The 16,235-nt window shown below is 43.6% G+C and overlaps 1 protein-coding gene across 4 annotated transcripts in view; it reads left to right on the plus strand.

Annotated features, from left to right (window-relative positions):
* Positions 1-16,235, plus strand: part of MTUS2 (microtubule associated scaffold protein 2) — a 276,013-nt gene that overhangs the window by 220,403 nt on the left and 39,375 nt on the right. For all 4 annotated transcript variants that reach the window (XR_014319556.1, XM_082784643.1, XM_082784645.1 and 1 more), the window contains one exon: positions 1,305-1,513. Coding sequence is in view for 3 of the 4 variants with exons in the window: in XM_082784643.1 (XP_082640769.1) it covers positions 1,305-1,513 (209 nt within the window). In the remaining variant the exon portion in view is untranslated. The remainder of the gene's footprint in view (positions 1-1,304; positions 1,514-16,235) is intronic.

Here is a 16,235-nt window from a genome sequence, read left to right on the forward strand (position 1 = left end):
ATCCTCATAACCAGGTATTAACCTCCAGAGAAATGGATAGTTATCTCAAGCAGGATATGAATTTAGGATAAAAATCTCACTTCACTCTAGCAGTTTATCAAGAGCAAGCACACACAGTGCTGTGATCCCTACCACCACTTGGTGTCTCCATGAAGACAGCTACACTAAGTGAAGGTTTTATGGGGTTTTGTTCAATTAGTCATCTTCCCTAGCAATTCCAGGTGTGGTAGCAAAAGAAAATGCTACATTCTCAGTGTAGACAAGTCCAGAAAGAGAGGACATGACTGTAAAGTTTGAGTTATACATTTTATTGTCTCTGCCTGTAGTCTAACATACCTGTAGCTTGGTACTGAAACAATGGCTGTACCCAGAATTTGCTGACAAATATGGATATGCAAAAATGTACAAATTCAGCTCATGCTGCCTTGACTGCTCTGATTTTGCTAAAAGGAGCACGGCCATCTGGTATAAGATAGCCAGTGTCCTTACTGAGTTACCAAATGCTGATAAAATTTCACACAGGCCTCTTTATGGCTCTAGCTTACACCAGAGACAGAAAGGAAAGACAAAGCTCGCTTTAGCACCTTCCTGGGGCACCCTATCCCTATGTGAGGTCAGAACCTATCTTTTTTCTTGCTACCAGATTTGCTTTCCCATATACAGACCCTCCCAAGTACTGTTATTTCATGGTCCTCTTTCAAGCACCAAGGGCTTTGGTAAGAATCTGTGGGTTTGGCCCTCATGGATGGTGAGTCAGTGCAGAGCTGATTGCTCCACAATTGGAGTTCAAGTGGCCAAAGAAAACAAGTGTAGAGTGTAAAGGTCATATGAGTTCTTTCCACATCCACAGTAGGATGAGGTGAATCTCTCAACCTACACGTGCACTTTTCTGGAATTGACTTTGAGGTGAATCTGGCATCACACATCAAGAGGCAAGCCTCGGTTTCTGCAGATGTCTAACATGGGTGAGCTGAACCCTGACTCTAACAACCTCAGTTCTCAGTAAGACACAATGAGGAGAACTCTCCTCAACTCTTAGCAGACCTTCAGGCTCATATCCTGAGGTGAAATGACTTTAAAAGCTTTGAGCTTTAGCCTCTAGGAAAACATATTTTGCTGTGCTCTTACTTTTTTTTCTTCTTCTTTTTTTTTTCTTTTTTTGGAAGTCATTGCCCATCTGCGTGAATGCTACAGATGTTTTTATTTTGCAGGACTGATTCCCAAAGGCTTTAGATACACATAAAGATTATGTCCTTACCCGTAAAGTAACTGACCTTGATCATCCTTCCTTCTCTCTTTTGTAGGACATCCCAAGCAAAGGTCAACCACCCCAAAGAACGGATGCTCCCCTAAACCAGGAGAGAGTCGAGAAGCAGAAAAGCAGTTCATCCAGAGACTGAAGGAAAAGTGCGATGAGCAGTCCCGGCAATTAAGCAATATTCGAGATGAGCTTAAAAGGGCCAGCTGTGGGTTTGATGTCTTCGCGATAACAACACAGCACTTTTTCAGGCAGGTAGGTGCAACGGGTACTTTTTAACATTGTAAAGATACTTTGGCTTTACATCAGTCACTTGCCCGAATGTATTTCATAGCCATTGAAATCCTGTTCTTGGAAGCAAAGCCTGTAATTTCTTTGCAATTTTTACTATGAGGAGGGAAATACATTTGATACCATATATTTAAGAATAAAAGTTCAGGAACCTGGAAGAGAAAGAATTGCAACTGAAGCCTTTGTTACAAGCATGAAGGACTTTCAGGATGTTTTTATGGATGCAGCAGACATAGCAACTTAAAATTCCCAGTCCCCGATTTATAGCAGGAATAGGGGATGTAACTGAGATATTGACACTTGCAAACAAATGCAAAAATAATCCATGCATTTAGTCAACAAAAAGCGATGGATGAAGGAAAAGATCTGCTTTCTCAAAGTACTTATCTACTGTTCCTGCTCACCACAGATCAGGCAGAATGGTCACTGTTACAAAGGTTTCCAAAGTAGGAGTAGCATTACTTCAGTATTTAGGAGACTACATTTAGCACGTATAGAAAATGTTGTCAATAACTAGAGAAGCTTATTTGTTCACTAAATCCAAGAAAGAACGAGTGAAGTTTGACAGATGGCCACAGTGACTATGAAGGAATCGCAGGTATTATTTATTTTAGTCTGGACCTGCTTCACCTGATGCCCATCTATTCGGTACCACCTCAGGTTAAGCAGTTGTCCCAACTGGCAGATAACCACCAGCAGTAGGACCCAAGGTTTTGATAATGTCCTTGATTGACTCTTTGCCTACTTTTGGAAGAAACAAGTAAACTTACAATATTATGTAAGGAGAGAAGAAAAAAAAAAAAAAAAAACTGAGCTTCAGTCTTCATAAATTCTGAACCACTTTATTCAGTTTTGTTTCTGTTTTGTATTGTATTATATTAGTGGGAAATATTACCTTTGAACAAATACCATGGTTCACACTTTTCCCTAAGTAGGAGCTGACCTTGCTGGGGGGAGCTTGACTGAACTGAAAAAAAAAAACAGGATTTAAAAAAAGTTCTAAATATTTTACATACCTTCTCAAGGGATTTTTTTCCCCTCTATTTTTCTTTAGTCTTGACATTTCTGGGCCCGATGGGCATTTGTAGAGCCTTTTTTTTTTTTTTTTTTTTTTTTTTTTTTTTCCAGCTGACTGTGGAGTGTCCTTGATTAAAGCAGAGGAAAATAAAATAATAAATAATAAAAATAAATAAATAAATGAATGAAAGGACACAGCCGTGTCTGCATGGCTTTGTCTGTGCATTGTCCACTGGGGAGAGATTTTTCATCTCATGCATCATTCACACTTTGCTGAAGGAATTCTGAAAGTTTGGGCATATCTCTTTCGTCTCCTCTGGATGTGTTTTAAATGAGAACAGCTGCTGCAGCTGAGTTTTCAGGCTCATCCTGTTGGAGTGTGTTAGATCTGTCCTGAGAATGCCTTCTCAAGTGACTGTGTCCGGGGACTTTATTTAATAGAGTCCTCTCCAAGTCCTGGCCAGACAGAGCTGTGCCTCGTCTCCCCAGCTCCTCTGCACTATCAGAACCAGGCCAGCTGGGGCTTCACAGTAATACTGCTCTGAGTGCAGCATTACTGTGAAGAGCAGTACATTGGGGGTCTTGGAGGTTTAAAAAAATAGTAATAATAAATTTATTTTAAAAACAAAAACAAAAACAAAACAAAATAAAAGAGATACCTATGAAAAATAAGCACCTTCAAGCTTGGGAAGAATGAGACGTAGATTTTTTCCAAACCTACTGTTGGACTTGCTTACTTGTTCAGCCCACACATCAGTCTTTTTTGGGCTTGCCTGGCCATCCTGGAGTATATATATGGGGTATATATATGGTTTATACATACATCTGCACTTCACTGTCCGGTGCAATGCAGGGCACTTGATCCAGCCCCAGAGGAGCCGCCCTGGCTGCTGGGAGCTGTGTAACGTGGACCTCTTCCAGTCAAAGACACTCCAGCTTCCATGGGTGATGAGCACACACAAGCCCAATGGTTGTTATCCTTTAGGCACTTAGGTCTGGTACCCACATTAGGAGGACAGGTACCTTAGGCTTCATTTTTAGGGAAAGGAGGCAAGTGGGCACTTCCAGAAGGCTATTTGCAGCACCAAAGATCTGAATTCATAATTGAGGTACTTGCCTGTCTCAGTTAAGAGCTCCAGGGAAGCCTAAAGGCTGCTCTGTTTTTATTTCAGTGCTTGAGAGCGTACTTGTGTTGGGATGATCTGGGACTACTCAAGTAATTGCATAACTGCACAGTCCATTGCCTTGCAACATAGACACAGGCTTCCAAGTCTGTGAGTGGCATTCGAAAATATGATCTGTAGACATCTTCTGAGATGGCATTATTGTCTGAAAACTTGAACAAAATATCTTTGGCTGGCTTTGAGTTAGGGCAGCATGGAAAAAGAAGAAACTTTTTTTTTTTTTCCATTATGAAAATAATAAAAATTGTGTGTGTTTGTTTCTGAGACGCCTACAGGCAGAATGATTGAGATCTGAGTAGGACTGCAGTTTGGCAAGGGGATAACATGCATTCAGGAATGAGGTGGAGCCTTACTCCAGAGAAGTTTGGGGTTGGTTTGTTCAAGTGACAGCTCTGTACTGCTAAGTAAACAGAGGGCCCAATCCTACTTCAGTGCTAGGGAACCTTCTTGGGCTGAAAGTCACCTATAGCCTGATCTTGGTATGTCTCTGTCTCCTTGCGCCACACAAAAATCTCTAAAACAGAGGTTATTCTCTGTATTGGAGGTTAATTTCTGTTGGAAAGTCCTCTCCCAGGCCATGAGGACTGGACTGAGTCTTAAAAGCCCACCCGAGGACTGGTGTTTTGCACACAGGTAGGGATGTCCCCATGCCCGTGATAGTCTTGTCTTGCTTATGCTGTTTCTGTTCTGTCTCCAAAGCTGGGGGAAACACCAATGTTCTTTAAAAGATTTCTCAATGTCAGCTCCCCAGTGCAGTCAGAGGGACTGAGCTGTGCCCATGCACAGAGGTGGCTCTTGCACAGTCCTCCAGATGCGAACAAAGAGCCTTACACAGACTTTTATGCAGGATTTGATCTGCTCTTACTGGTGCCACCACAGTTTTCCCCCAAATGAGTGTTTGCAAAGTCCACTAAGCATCTTTAGCCATGGGAGAAAGAGTGTCAAGATGTAGTAAAGAGTGTTGGGCCACACTGGCAGTTTCTTTGAGCACTTCCCAATTTTCAGCACTTGCTGTAGCACCCTCAAGGTTGCCTGACCATTTTGCCTCGATTTTGTTGGATTGTTTTCCGGCTCTTCCAGACCACGCTGAATTGTATCCTCTAACCATCTCTCCTTCTCAATTGAAAATTTAACAGACAAGATTAATTTAATGGGCATAGAGGAGTGCACAGCGTGTAGCAGAACTTCATACAGATCCATTAAATGTCAGCGAGACCAATTTACTATTCTGGGGAAAAGCCTGGGCAATCAAAGCAGATGGTGACTCAGGCAGTGGACAAAAAAATGAAAGCAGTGGTTCTGACACAGGCATTCAGCTATCTATGAAAAGTAATGATTGCAGTGCCTACGGACAGCTGTTTTTAACTATTACTTAATTAGAAGAATAATTAGTTCAGGTCCTCAGATATGCACTCATAACTCCTTGTTGACTTTGAGAACTACTTCAAACTTAATTTGAAGAGGCGTACGCTGAGTTTATGCTGTGAGAGATACTCCAAAGTGAAAACTGCCTGGTGGGAACTGAAGTGATACCATGAAGACTCTTCAGAGCAAGTATCACGAGCAGCCCTGCTGTCTTGGGTCCCTCCTGACCTGCTCTGGCTCATTATTAGCCCAGTGATAATGAAGGTCCTGGCCCAGCTTCAGCCCTGTTCAGCAGCACGCCCAGCAGCTATCCCTCTTGGAAGTGGTAACAGTGCCACCTAAAGGAGAGTAGCCCAAAGTGACAGATCCTGGAGGTTAAATCCTTCTGGACATAAACAGGTGAGGAAAAAAAAAAAAAAAAAAAAACACGATTTCATATCTCTGGTACACTAGGACACTGGTCCTAGTCCTAGGAAGGACAAGGAAAAGTTTTTTGCCCATTCAAATATGTGTATTTTTAAGAGTGGTGTTTCTGTCCTGTGAATAGACAATACACCAACCAGAGTCATGTAACTACCCCATCACTTCCCAAGGAAACACATTCTGCTACCCCAAAACCAAAATATGCACTAGTTGTCATAGCAGTGTCTGTGAAAAAGCCACTGAGGGCAGAGGGAGAAGCCAAGAGCTTCCCTGCACTTTTTTCCTTCTGTTTTGCAGGGGACAAGCCGAGCAGGCCATGCTGTCCTGGAGCAGTGTAGGATATCCACAGTACTCTGAGGCTTGCTGCTGGCTTGGCTAGGAAGTTGGCAAGCAATAATTCTGGTCTGTCCCCAGCTCCACCTGCCCCAAGACACCTGTGTCCACTAGTGAAAAGCTCTTTGCAGTGATAGGATAGCAGCATTTCATGTCTTATCTAAATGAACCCTTTGAGACTGTGGTGCCGGAGGTTGGTGCCTGTGCGTGGGGTGGTATGAGCTTCCAGCTGGGCTTGCTTGAGGATCAGCTTTTAGCATTTTAAAACTCATCTGCAGAGTTTGTACCTGCTCTGTTGAGGCAGGGGGATGAGCTTGCTGCGCTCCCTTCCTGCCCCTCCAAATGCCGTTGCTCTTGCAGCCCACTGCTGCTTCTCTGGGGGTGAGTTACTCACTCCTACTCCTTGACCCACAAGACTGGATCTTAGAAAACCATGGTATTAAGGCATGGTTGGCACAGCAGGTTTCTGCCTCTTCTTTTATCAGTTGCCCAGTTCTCTATTCCTCAGCCATCTATCTATAAGGAACAAGCCTGGAGCAGGGAAATCCAGCCAGACCAGGGGGAGGGGGAACACCTCAGAGGCAGAGATTATCCAATTGCTGCATTTTAAATGATGAAAGAGCTTGTGCAAGTGAGTCCACATTGTGGAAGAAGTCTTGCCATGGACTCTTTACAATCCAGGAGCACACAGATAAAACGTAGGAAAAGGGAGAACACACTGCCAAGGCCCACTCCCGGCTTGCTCACTGCCAGCCTGGGAGCCCTCAGCAGGACATTTTTTTCTGTTTTCTCACAGTACCTAATATTCCCCATCCTATTCTCCACTCCAGCCAGCTCACACCCCTTCCCTGGGTACATGCCTGCATCCAAAACACGGTACCCTGGGTATCCAGGGTGGTGGAGGGCTCCTCCATGGGGTGGGTCTGTTGCATGGGGTGCAGCACAGCCCTCCCACTCTGCCTTACAAATAGGTACAGCAGAACTTGTTTCTGACTTTGCTTATCCTATTTGTTCATTATCATAGAATCATAGAACGGTTTGGGTTTGAAGGGGCCTTAAAGCCCACCCAGTTCCAACCCCCTGCCATGGGCAGGGACACCTCCCACCACACCAGGTTGCCCAAAGCCCCATCCAGCCTGGCCTTGAGCACCTCCAGGGATGGGGTATCAACAACTTATGCAGCCTGAGGACTCATTTGTTACCCATACCACCCTCTGTACCAACTGTGGAGTGATGATTTTCCTCATATGCTGTCCTTTAGTTGTTGCACCCCATTTTTGGAGTGCTTCACAAATATTTATTTTTTTTTCTCCACACTGCCCTCATGCGACGGCAGTTCCCTGGTGTCCCCATTTAGCAGCTGGCCACAGGGAAATTAAAACACCTCTTAGATCCTGTGCTAGGGGAGATCTGGGGTTTTGCTGGCAGACCCGGAGGGTGCAGTGCGGCAAGCCTCCAGCTCTGCAGTCCCAGCAGCAGAGCACTGAGCATGGGCGAGTGCTGTGCAAGCAGAAAATGAGGGACAGGCTCTGGCACAAAGGTGGACAGCCTGAATGGAATGATTTTCCTACAGACTCTGTGTCAGGGCAGGAGCATCATCCAGTTAGCCAAGGGATGAGGAGGGGAAGCATATTCATCTTCTTTAAGATTTCTATTCCTGCAGCATCTTACCTTTCCACTGCCCTTAATACCAAATCTTGTGCATTTCTACATAAAATCAGTTTAGAAAGCCTTAAATGAAGACAAAGCTTCTTTCTAATTTTTTTTTTTCTCCCAAGTAAACAAAGTATTCTGTTTGTCTTACAATAAAATGTTTTTGATTTATATCCCTAAGCTGTTAGAGTTGTGTGAATCCAAAATGGATTTTTTTTTTTTTTCTGGGACACAGAATGAAAAGATTGAGTTATTCTGACTGCCTCCAGCAGAAGCCAGGAAAAACCGAACTTGATCAATAGAGGAAATCCATCCAAACTGTAATAGTAGTGAGGGAGAAGAGGAGTGGCACTTTTCTAAGGATTAGTTTTGGGTCAAATTCTAACATATTTTGCAAATGTTCGGAAATTGTTACCCCTGAAAGCCAGAAAGTCAGTGCTTCTGACAAGGGCTAGGTTTTTACCACTGTGACACCACTAGGCACAAAATATAAGTATTTTTTCCTTGAACTCTCTCTCAGAGACAGATGTGAAAATAAACAATTTCCAGATCATCCTGAGATAAATACTTGACATGCTAGCCCAAATTACTGGTTTGGAGACAATGGCAAGAACTGCTGAGCAGCTTATATGTGGTACAACCAATTTTGCTTCTAACACAACAGGTCATTGGCGTTTGAACAGTGAGCCTTGTTTTGAGATAACCTACAATTAGACCATGTTTGTATGCCTTGGCTGGAGAAGCATTTTCTTAGTGATAGGTAGCTATTCTGAATTTCAAAGTAAAAGATGAAATAGCCCCAATCATTCTAATGCTCCCATTGAAGAGGATTTAAATCTCTATTAAAAATTAAAGATCTCCCTATCTACATGTTGTCCTCAAAGAGAAATGCATTTAAGCTGGGTGCCAAGCATCAGATAAAGGTGAACTTATTTTCCATTATGACTATATTAGTGATCTCCATGTAAAGAGCCATCTTTGACAGCCTTGATCTTATATTGCATGCAGAGGAAAAGAACAGAATGAGGGTCAAGAGTGGATCTTGTGAACACAGCAGCCTCCAGGTAGGGTGGTTGGCTTCTGGTGGGCTTCAGAGATGTAGCAGTACAGTAGGAGTTATGTGAACAGCAATGGTGAATAATAGGCTTCAGTGGTAATGCAGCCTTTGCTCACGCAGGAGGCAGAGCTAAACCCAAATCGCAATGTTTTCACCTTGTTAAGTTTAGCAAAGAAGTCAGTGGAAGCGTGTCTCAGTCATAAACCCTATGCATTTTAAATACCTCTTTCACAGCCAGTCAAAATTTCATTCTCTGAGATTCGTAGTTGCTTTTCCACTTCACACTGGAGGGTCTATTCTTAGTCAAGGATCCTGTCTGCAAGAAATGATGCTTGTACCATCAGCTGAGGTTACACGGACACCATGAGTCACAGCACCTGATCACTTTCCAAACTCTTTTTTAGGCTTGGCCTTTGTTTCATAACAGGGAGCTTATTATCTTTGTGTGTGTGTGTGTTTGTTTTTTTCTGGGTCTGAGGACAATATGAGGATCTCTCTCCTGCTTGGTCCTAGCACCACAGCCACTCAGCTCCATCAGTAGTCCAGGGGTGCTTGTGCTTATCAGGCTTATGTTTCAGAGAAAAGCCCTGAGGCATTGTTGTCCATCCAAGGCAATCCAGTAGGAAGCTGGTCAGGCTTTGTTGGAGCTGTTGCTTCAAGCTGTCAAAACCAAAATCATCCAAAGGATTTTTTCCTGTTTCATCAGAATAAAAATAAATAAATAAAAATAAAGACAATAGTCAATGATTCTGGCATCTGTAGACTTTGACACCTTTGAATCAGCACTTTGTGTCAGAATGTATTAACATTAATGCATTCATGTATTAACATTATTGTTTGTGGATTTGGTTTTGGTGTTGCCTTTTTTTTCATTTCCTTTGGCTGGTTCATTGGTTGATCTCCACAGACACCGTATCAAGATTTCAAGTAAGAATGTGGCAGAGCAAAGACTTTTTAATTGGTTATAGATCAATAAGTGCAAAATTCGCATATATACAGAAACATTTAGCAACTGAAGGTCTGTAGATACTTTTCAGGGATTTTGGTGGGGCTGGACAAAATTTCCACTAAAGAAGATGTCCTGGTTTCAGTTAGAACAGAATTAATTTTCTTCCTAGTAGCTGGTGGAATGCTGTGTTTTGGCTTAGGATGAGAAGAGTGCTGATAACACCCCGATGTTTTAATTGTTGCACAGCAGTGCTTATACCAAGCCAAGGACATCTCAGCCTTTTGCTCTGTCCTGCCAACGGGCAGGCTGGGGGTGCAGTAAGAGCTGGGAGGGGACAGACCCAGGACAGGTGACCCAAACTAGCCAAAGGGGTATTCCATACCATCTGACGTCATGCTAAACAATATATAGGGGTGGCTAGCCGGGGGGAGGGGGCCGGACTGCTCGGGGTTAAGCTGGGCATCGGTCAGCGGGTGGTGAGCAATTGCATTGTGCATCACTTGTTTGTACATATTATTATTACTTTCCTATTATCACCATTGTAACATTATTGTTATTATTGTTATTATTATTTTGTTATTATTATTTTCCTGTCCTGTCTTATTAAACTGTCTTTATCTCAACTCACGGGCTTCATTTTCCATTTCTCTCCCCCGTCCCAGAGAGGGAGGGGGGAGGGTGAGCGAACGGCTGCGTGGTGTTTAGCTGCCAGCCGGGTTAAACCACGACAGTCTTTTTGGCGCCCAACGTGGGGCTCGAAAGGTTGAGATAACGGCAGATCTGACCACAGTGTGTTAAACTAAAATTGGTGTAAGTATTAGACCTGCTTAATAGTCACTTGTCATAATGCTGATTGCTTTAATCTCAACTCTGCTGCGCCTGTTTTCCAAATTGAGTATTATAGTACATTATTTTCCGTATTTGCTCTCTGTCATGTTGTTTATCCTCTCCGGGCCCTGGTTTCAGATCATTATGGTACTGAGTGTTGTAGCAATGGCTTATGAGACGATGAGATATCTGGTCATGACTCTAACTTGGTATTTGTACTCAGTAACATCGTCGACTCTGTATTTTGGAAACTGTATCTTGGAAACTATTAGCAATTATACCTATTGTTTTTTTCCATTAGGGAGTCAATCTGTGGAGGGGAAAGGGGAAGATATTTTCTCTTACTTGATTACTCTCCCTTTCTCCTTCACCACCCCTGTATCCTCCTGGATCACTATGCCTTCCTCCTTCACCACCCTCTTACCCTCCGAGCTTGCTACAATAGCTCTCCAAGATATTGAATATCCTTGGGATACTCAGACCAGCATAGTCTTGTTGTTCTGCCTCCTGAATGCGCTTCAGGTTCTGCTTAAAGTTAAACAACTACTTAGGAAGCTCATCCGGAGATCTGCCCGGAGGCAGTATAGTTGTGGGTGGCAGGGAGTATGGGAGGATATGGGCAGGCATCTGGAGCAGTTGGCACCCCCAGTGTTTGGAAATTCACCCCTGAACAACTGCAAAATCCTCAAAAACTGGCAGAATGCTTGAGAAAAAGGTGTCATGATTCTGGCAGTTCCAAAGTAACACAAATCATTGTAACATGCTGGGGCCTGGCTCATGCCTATCGAGCTGCCATTGATACTGCTATCAACTTAGTGACAGACCCTGCGGCCACTCCAAGCCCTGTGACAGATCCAACGGCCACTGTGACCCCTACGGTGGACTCTGCAGCCGCTCCAGTCCCAGCTTCTGCAGATGCTCCAATCCCAGCTCCTGCAGCCACTCCAGTTCCAGCTCCTGCAGCCGCTCCAGTCCCAGTTCCTGCAGCCGCTCCAGTCCCAGTTCCTGCAGCAGCCCAGCTGCTAAAGAATCCATAACTCTTATTAGCATTATGGAGGAGACTGCTTAGGTAGGAGGGATCCCATCCTCTCTTCAGGAGTAAAAAAGCTGAGCCTCCCTTCAGAGGTGAACATTCTAGCACAGCTCTTGTTTTATGCACGTATTCAGAAGATTTCAGTGTGTGATGGGAACAAATGTCAGCCTGTAAAGCTGCTGTGAAATGGCAGGCTGTGCCCCCATTAACCTTTCAAAAGTAATTTCAAAACCAAGTTTTTGAACAGAAGCCTAGGGGAGGTGACAGTCAGCCTCGAGAGGGAGCAAATACCACGTTACTCACCCAGAAGAAGCAGTGACCACCAAGTTACCTGACACCTATTTATGTGCTGTTTATTCTCAGGGTCCCCTCTGGGACCTTCCTGGTCCTGTCACCCAAGGGGACAACCTCTGGCACCACCAGAGAGTTAAGCCTGGTGCTGCACCTTGCTTGGAGCTGTTCTGAGTAGCATCCTAGGGAGTCTCCTGCCCTCAGATAGGAGACCAGCTACACACACTGAAAAAAAGAAGGTGTGGGTAGGGCCATGTACCATCATACACATATGGATTGTATTATCTTTGTGCTTTTTCTTTCTGTCTGGCTCTGCTCCCAACAGGGATTGCTTTGGGTGGACACGTTCACCAGCCCTTGGGTGCTGCACAGCAGCATTGTCTCCTCTACCTTCTCCCTGCTTGTATTTTTAGACCTGAGGCAGAGAAGGTTTTGTTCAGTGGCTTTATATTATCTCAGTGTTGATGAGGCATGGCTCCATTTATTCGGATGTCTAATGATTACGTATATAGGCATCATAATAATGGCAATAATGGGCAGTGTAATACATAGTTTGTTTATGTGACATTACTGTTTTTACAGCCTACTGTAAAGAGGAATGATTTATTATCTGTAACAAATATCAGCTAAACCAGCTATCTGCCTTGATTTGTTTTTGGCCATCACAGTTCATCATGGGCTCATGAAGGGAAAGTCCTGCCTTATTTATTTGATCTCCTTCTATAGCAATGCTGCATGTGCAAGAAATGAAGGGAAGGCAGTGAATGTAAGATTTCTGTGTTTTAGCAAGGCCTTCAATGCCATCCATCGCAGCATCTGTCTGGACAAACTGTCCAGCTGTGAGATGGACAGGTTCATGCTATGCTGGGTGATGAGCTGCCTGGGTGGCAGAGCTCAAAGAGATGTGGTGAGTGGACTACACCTGGCTGGCTGGTCACTCGCAGTGCTCCCTAAAGCTCTCTTCGTGGGCTGGTCCTGTTCAGATCTTTTACCACTGATCAGGATGCAGGAGAAGAAAGCTTCCTTAGCCAGTTCATTGGCGATATTAAACTAGGAGGTTCTGTCCCTCTCTGGAGGGATGAGGGGCCTCGCAGAGGGATCTGGATACCTTGGAGCACCGGACAAGCATCACTGGCATGAAGTTAAACAAGGGAAATTGTGGGCTGGGTGCTGCACCTGGGACAGAGCAGTGCCAGGCACAGGCACAGGCTGGGGGACGAGGCTGGGGAGCAGCTCGGCAGGAGGGGACCTGGGGGTGCTGGTGGCAGCAGGCTCAGTGTGAGCCAGCAGTGTGCCCTGGGCAAACCACATTTTGAGTGCATTGAGCACAACACAGCCAGACAGTCAAAAGGATGATTCCTCACTGTAGTGTTGGTGAGGCCTCACCTGGAGTATTGTGTGCAGTTCTGGGTAAAAAGGATGTTAAGCTACCTGAATGCATGCAGAAGAGGGCAACAAAGCTGGTAGAAGGATGATGTTCTGGCCCTGAAGTGCTTAGCATCTAAATAAGCCATAGCCCAATAAAAACTGGGCAGTCAAGATGACCAAGTCTTAGAGATCAACACATGCCCAGTTTATTCTGGGATCTGTGTGGAAAGATAGATGTGTTTGTGTACCTGGGCACAGATACACAACCAGAAGGCACACACCTACAGTCTGCTCTGCTGCCTCAAATGTTTTCTGGGAAGACATGAGTTTTCAGTGGGCATGCAGGGATAGGGCTTCGGGCAGTGGTGCCTGACAGTATGAGCTCTAGAAGAGAGCACAAGGAGCACAGTTTCCATCCTACAGACAGGGATATTCCACTGCTTGTCTTCATTTACCCCAGACCAGTGACGTCCCACCACGCTGTGGGCCTGCCCTCGGCGATGTACCCTACAGAACAGTACATGCTGCAGGTTTGAGCAGCAGTACATGTTCTGGTCAGCATCCCTGGGCTGATGGCTCCCTCCAGGGCAAGCAGGCTGTACAACTATTCTTATTATCCAACTCTGATCTCATCTACAAGGGAACAAGAAGCTACATTTCTGCCTTTTTATGATTGCTTAGTACATTGTGAAAAGGGACCTCGGTATATAAAGGTATGTATAGTGTAGAGAATTCTGTTTGGAGAGGCATAAACAAGAGCTATGTTGTGTAATTGCATAGACTGAGTACTACTGCTAAAATAAGACAGGAGGCTGAGGGCTGAGATCAACCTAAGAGTTAAACTATTTACCTAAAAGCATTGTCCAAATGCTTCTTGAACAGCATCAGGTAAATTCCCTGTAAAGGAACATAGCATACTCAAAGCAGTGGCTAAACACATGATTGTGATTAATTTTAAAATAAACATGGAACAGTTGAGTATATGCCATATATTTGTGTAGGTGCCACGCATTATGTTTATAATGTTTGAAGTTCTCTCCCATGGACTTGCTGTTGCATGCAAAACAGAATTTCACCTGTCTTTAGTTAAAACAAAGCATTGGAAGTTACTAGGTCTATGTATTAAAAAATGTTCTGTCTTCTCTCACCTCCCCTCAAAGGTATTTTTAAATGTCATTTGCAGAAAGACTTCAGAAATTATTTACTGTCTTCCCTCACCACTGCATATTCCTAAGTTAGGAACTTCTGCTGATTTAATTCTCTGTCTCTCCAAAATTACTGCTGCAGTCCCAGGAGCTGAGAGTGTAAATATCATAAGTCTTCTTCTGTAGATCCATCAGCAGACATATTTTGTGCTGATGCACTACAGGGACTGTGCAGCAGCGAAGTGGAATTTTCCTTGTTGCTGAAAATTCCTGGCAGATGTGAGGTTGCTTCAATGTAAACTAAGGCTCAAAAATCTGGGCAGACTATAAGTACAATTCCCAACTTGAAGCCCTTCAAGACTATGTGCCACATCTCAAAAAGATTTTGTACAGATATGGTGTCAGAAAAGGAGCGCTTTCTTTATTAGTGAAACTGATTTGATCTTTAATTTTGCAGGTGCAATTTCATATCCCCATTGCATCCCACATGGACTGTGGTTACAAATTTTAGCAGATAGGTAGCCACGTATTTGACTCACAGATTGCAAGCTAGCTACTCTTTTGATTAATTAAAATGGCATACTTGTATTCCCATCAATTCCTTCTTGGTGAGTGACAAAGCAAACCCAGGCTGAAACCAACTCTGCCTGGAGTTTTCTTTCTGTATGATCCTGACTCACCTCTGTGCAAAACAAAACCCAGGACTTTATCCCTTCATCCACATCATCCTGAGACAGGACAACTGCAGGGAGAGCCTGGCTCAGAGAGGTTATTTGGACATGGCAGTAGTATGGAGTGATTTGGACTATTTAAATGAAATGCATCATAATGCAACCAAAATTTAATGGATAAATGCAAACACAAAATACAGGTCATGCCTACAGACCTGTGGCATGGGTGTCAACTGGAAAGCAGTAACTGCAGGAGTAGTTAGGGTTTCTGGTGTCAGAGGAAAACAAATGAATTCCTACTGTGAAAGTGTTAAGAAAGTGGTCAAGACCTTTGGGTGAATAAGGAGAGACCTAGCAAACAGAAGTAAGAGTGTGATATCACCTGCACATTCAGCACTATGGAGATTGATAGTATAATATTTAGCATCAATACCCACACTTCTTCAGGAAACAATGAAAAAGGGAGGAGGAAACAGAAAAGACGAATCGGCAGATGAGAGGGCTGGAAAAAATCCTTTGCTGTGAGAGACTGCAGAGCACAATTGATTTTGTGGGTGAAAAAGGACAAAGCGGCTTAAATCCCATGCAGAAGTGTCTTCATAAAAAGGTACTACTGCAAACCAGAGGGCTCTTTCCTCCAGCAGAGGAAAAAAAGTGGTTTCTTTATCAGAACCACGGCTGGAAGCAGAAGCTGTACACCTCCAACATGTGAAGGAAGGAAGGCAGACAGTTTTGCCCATAGAGGCGATCAGTTATTGGAACTAACCGCTCCATGAACTAGAAGCCACTCCACATCTTTATGTTTGTGGTTTACTGCCAGGTGCCTTTGTAGAAGGGATGCTTTCACCAACTACAGCTGCAGAATGGTAACTGTGTAAAATACAGTGCCCTGAAATACAAAGATCATGTTATTTGATTAAATCATCTTTTTATCCTTAAATTCTACAAAGCATATTGGCAACAGGAATATCCAGATGTGTTTACTGGAGGGGAGGTACCGATTTTAAGGTCAGAAGCTTTTTTAGGGTAGATATTAAGATGAGATTTCCATGCAGAACAGCTTTTCAAATGCTGCTTCCTACAACCACATTTCACACACAACAGAAATAATTTCAGAAGATGGTGTTTGTTGACGGTTTCTTGGTTGGTTGGTTGGTTGATTTTTAGTAGTGATTTGAGAAGTGTTTATTATGATTTCATCTTTAAAACAGCTATAAGTACACAGATGCTGGAGACAGAGAAATTAGCATATAAAATGCATTTTCAAAATGAGTTATAAAAATTATCTGAGTTAGGTTTTCTTCTCATAAAAAAGTCCCAAGCTCACATCTGATATATTGTATTCTCATTATTATCAGTACATGGTGTT

This window comes from Aythya marila (assembly GCF_965140915.1).
Source record: "Aythya marila genome assembly, chromosome: 1".
NCBI classification, from domain to species: domain Eukaryota; kingdom Metazoa; phylum Chordata; class Aves; order Anseriformes; family Anatidae; genus Aythya; species Aythya marila.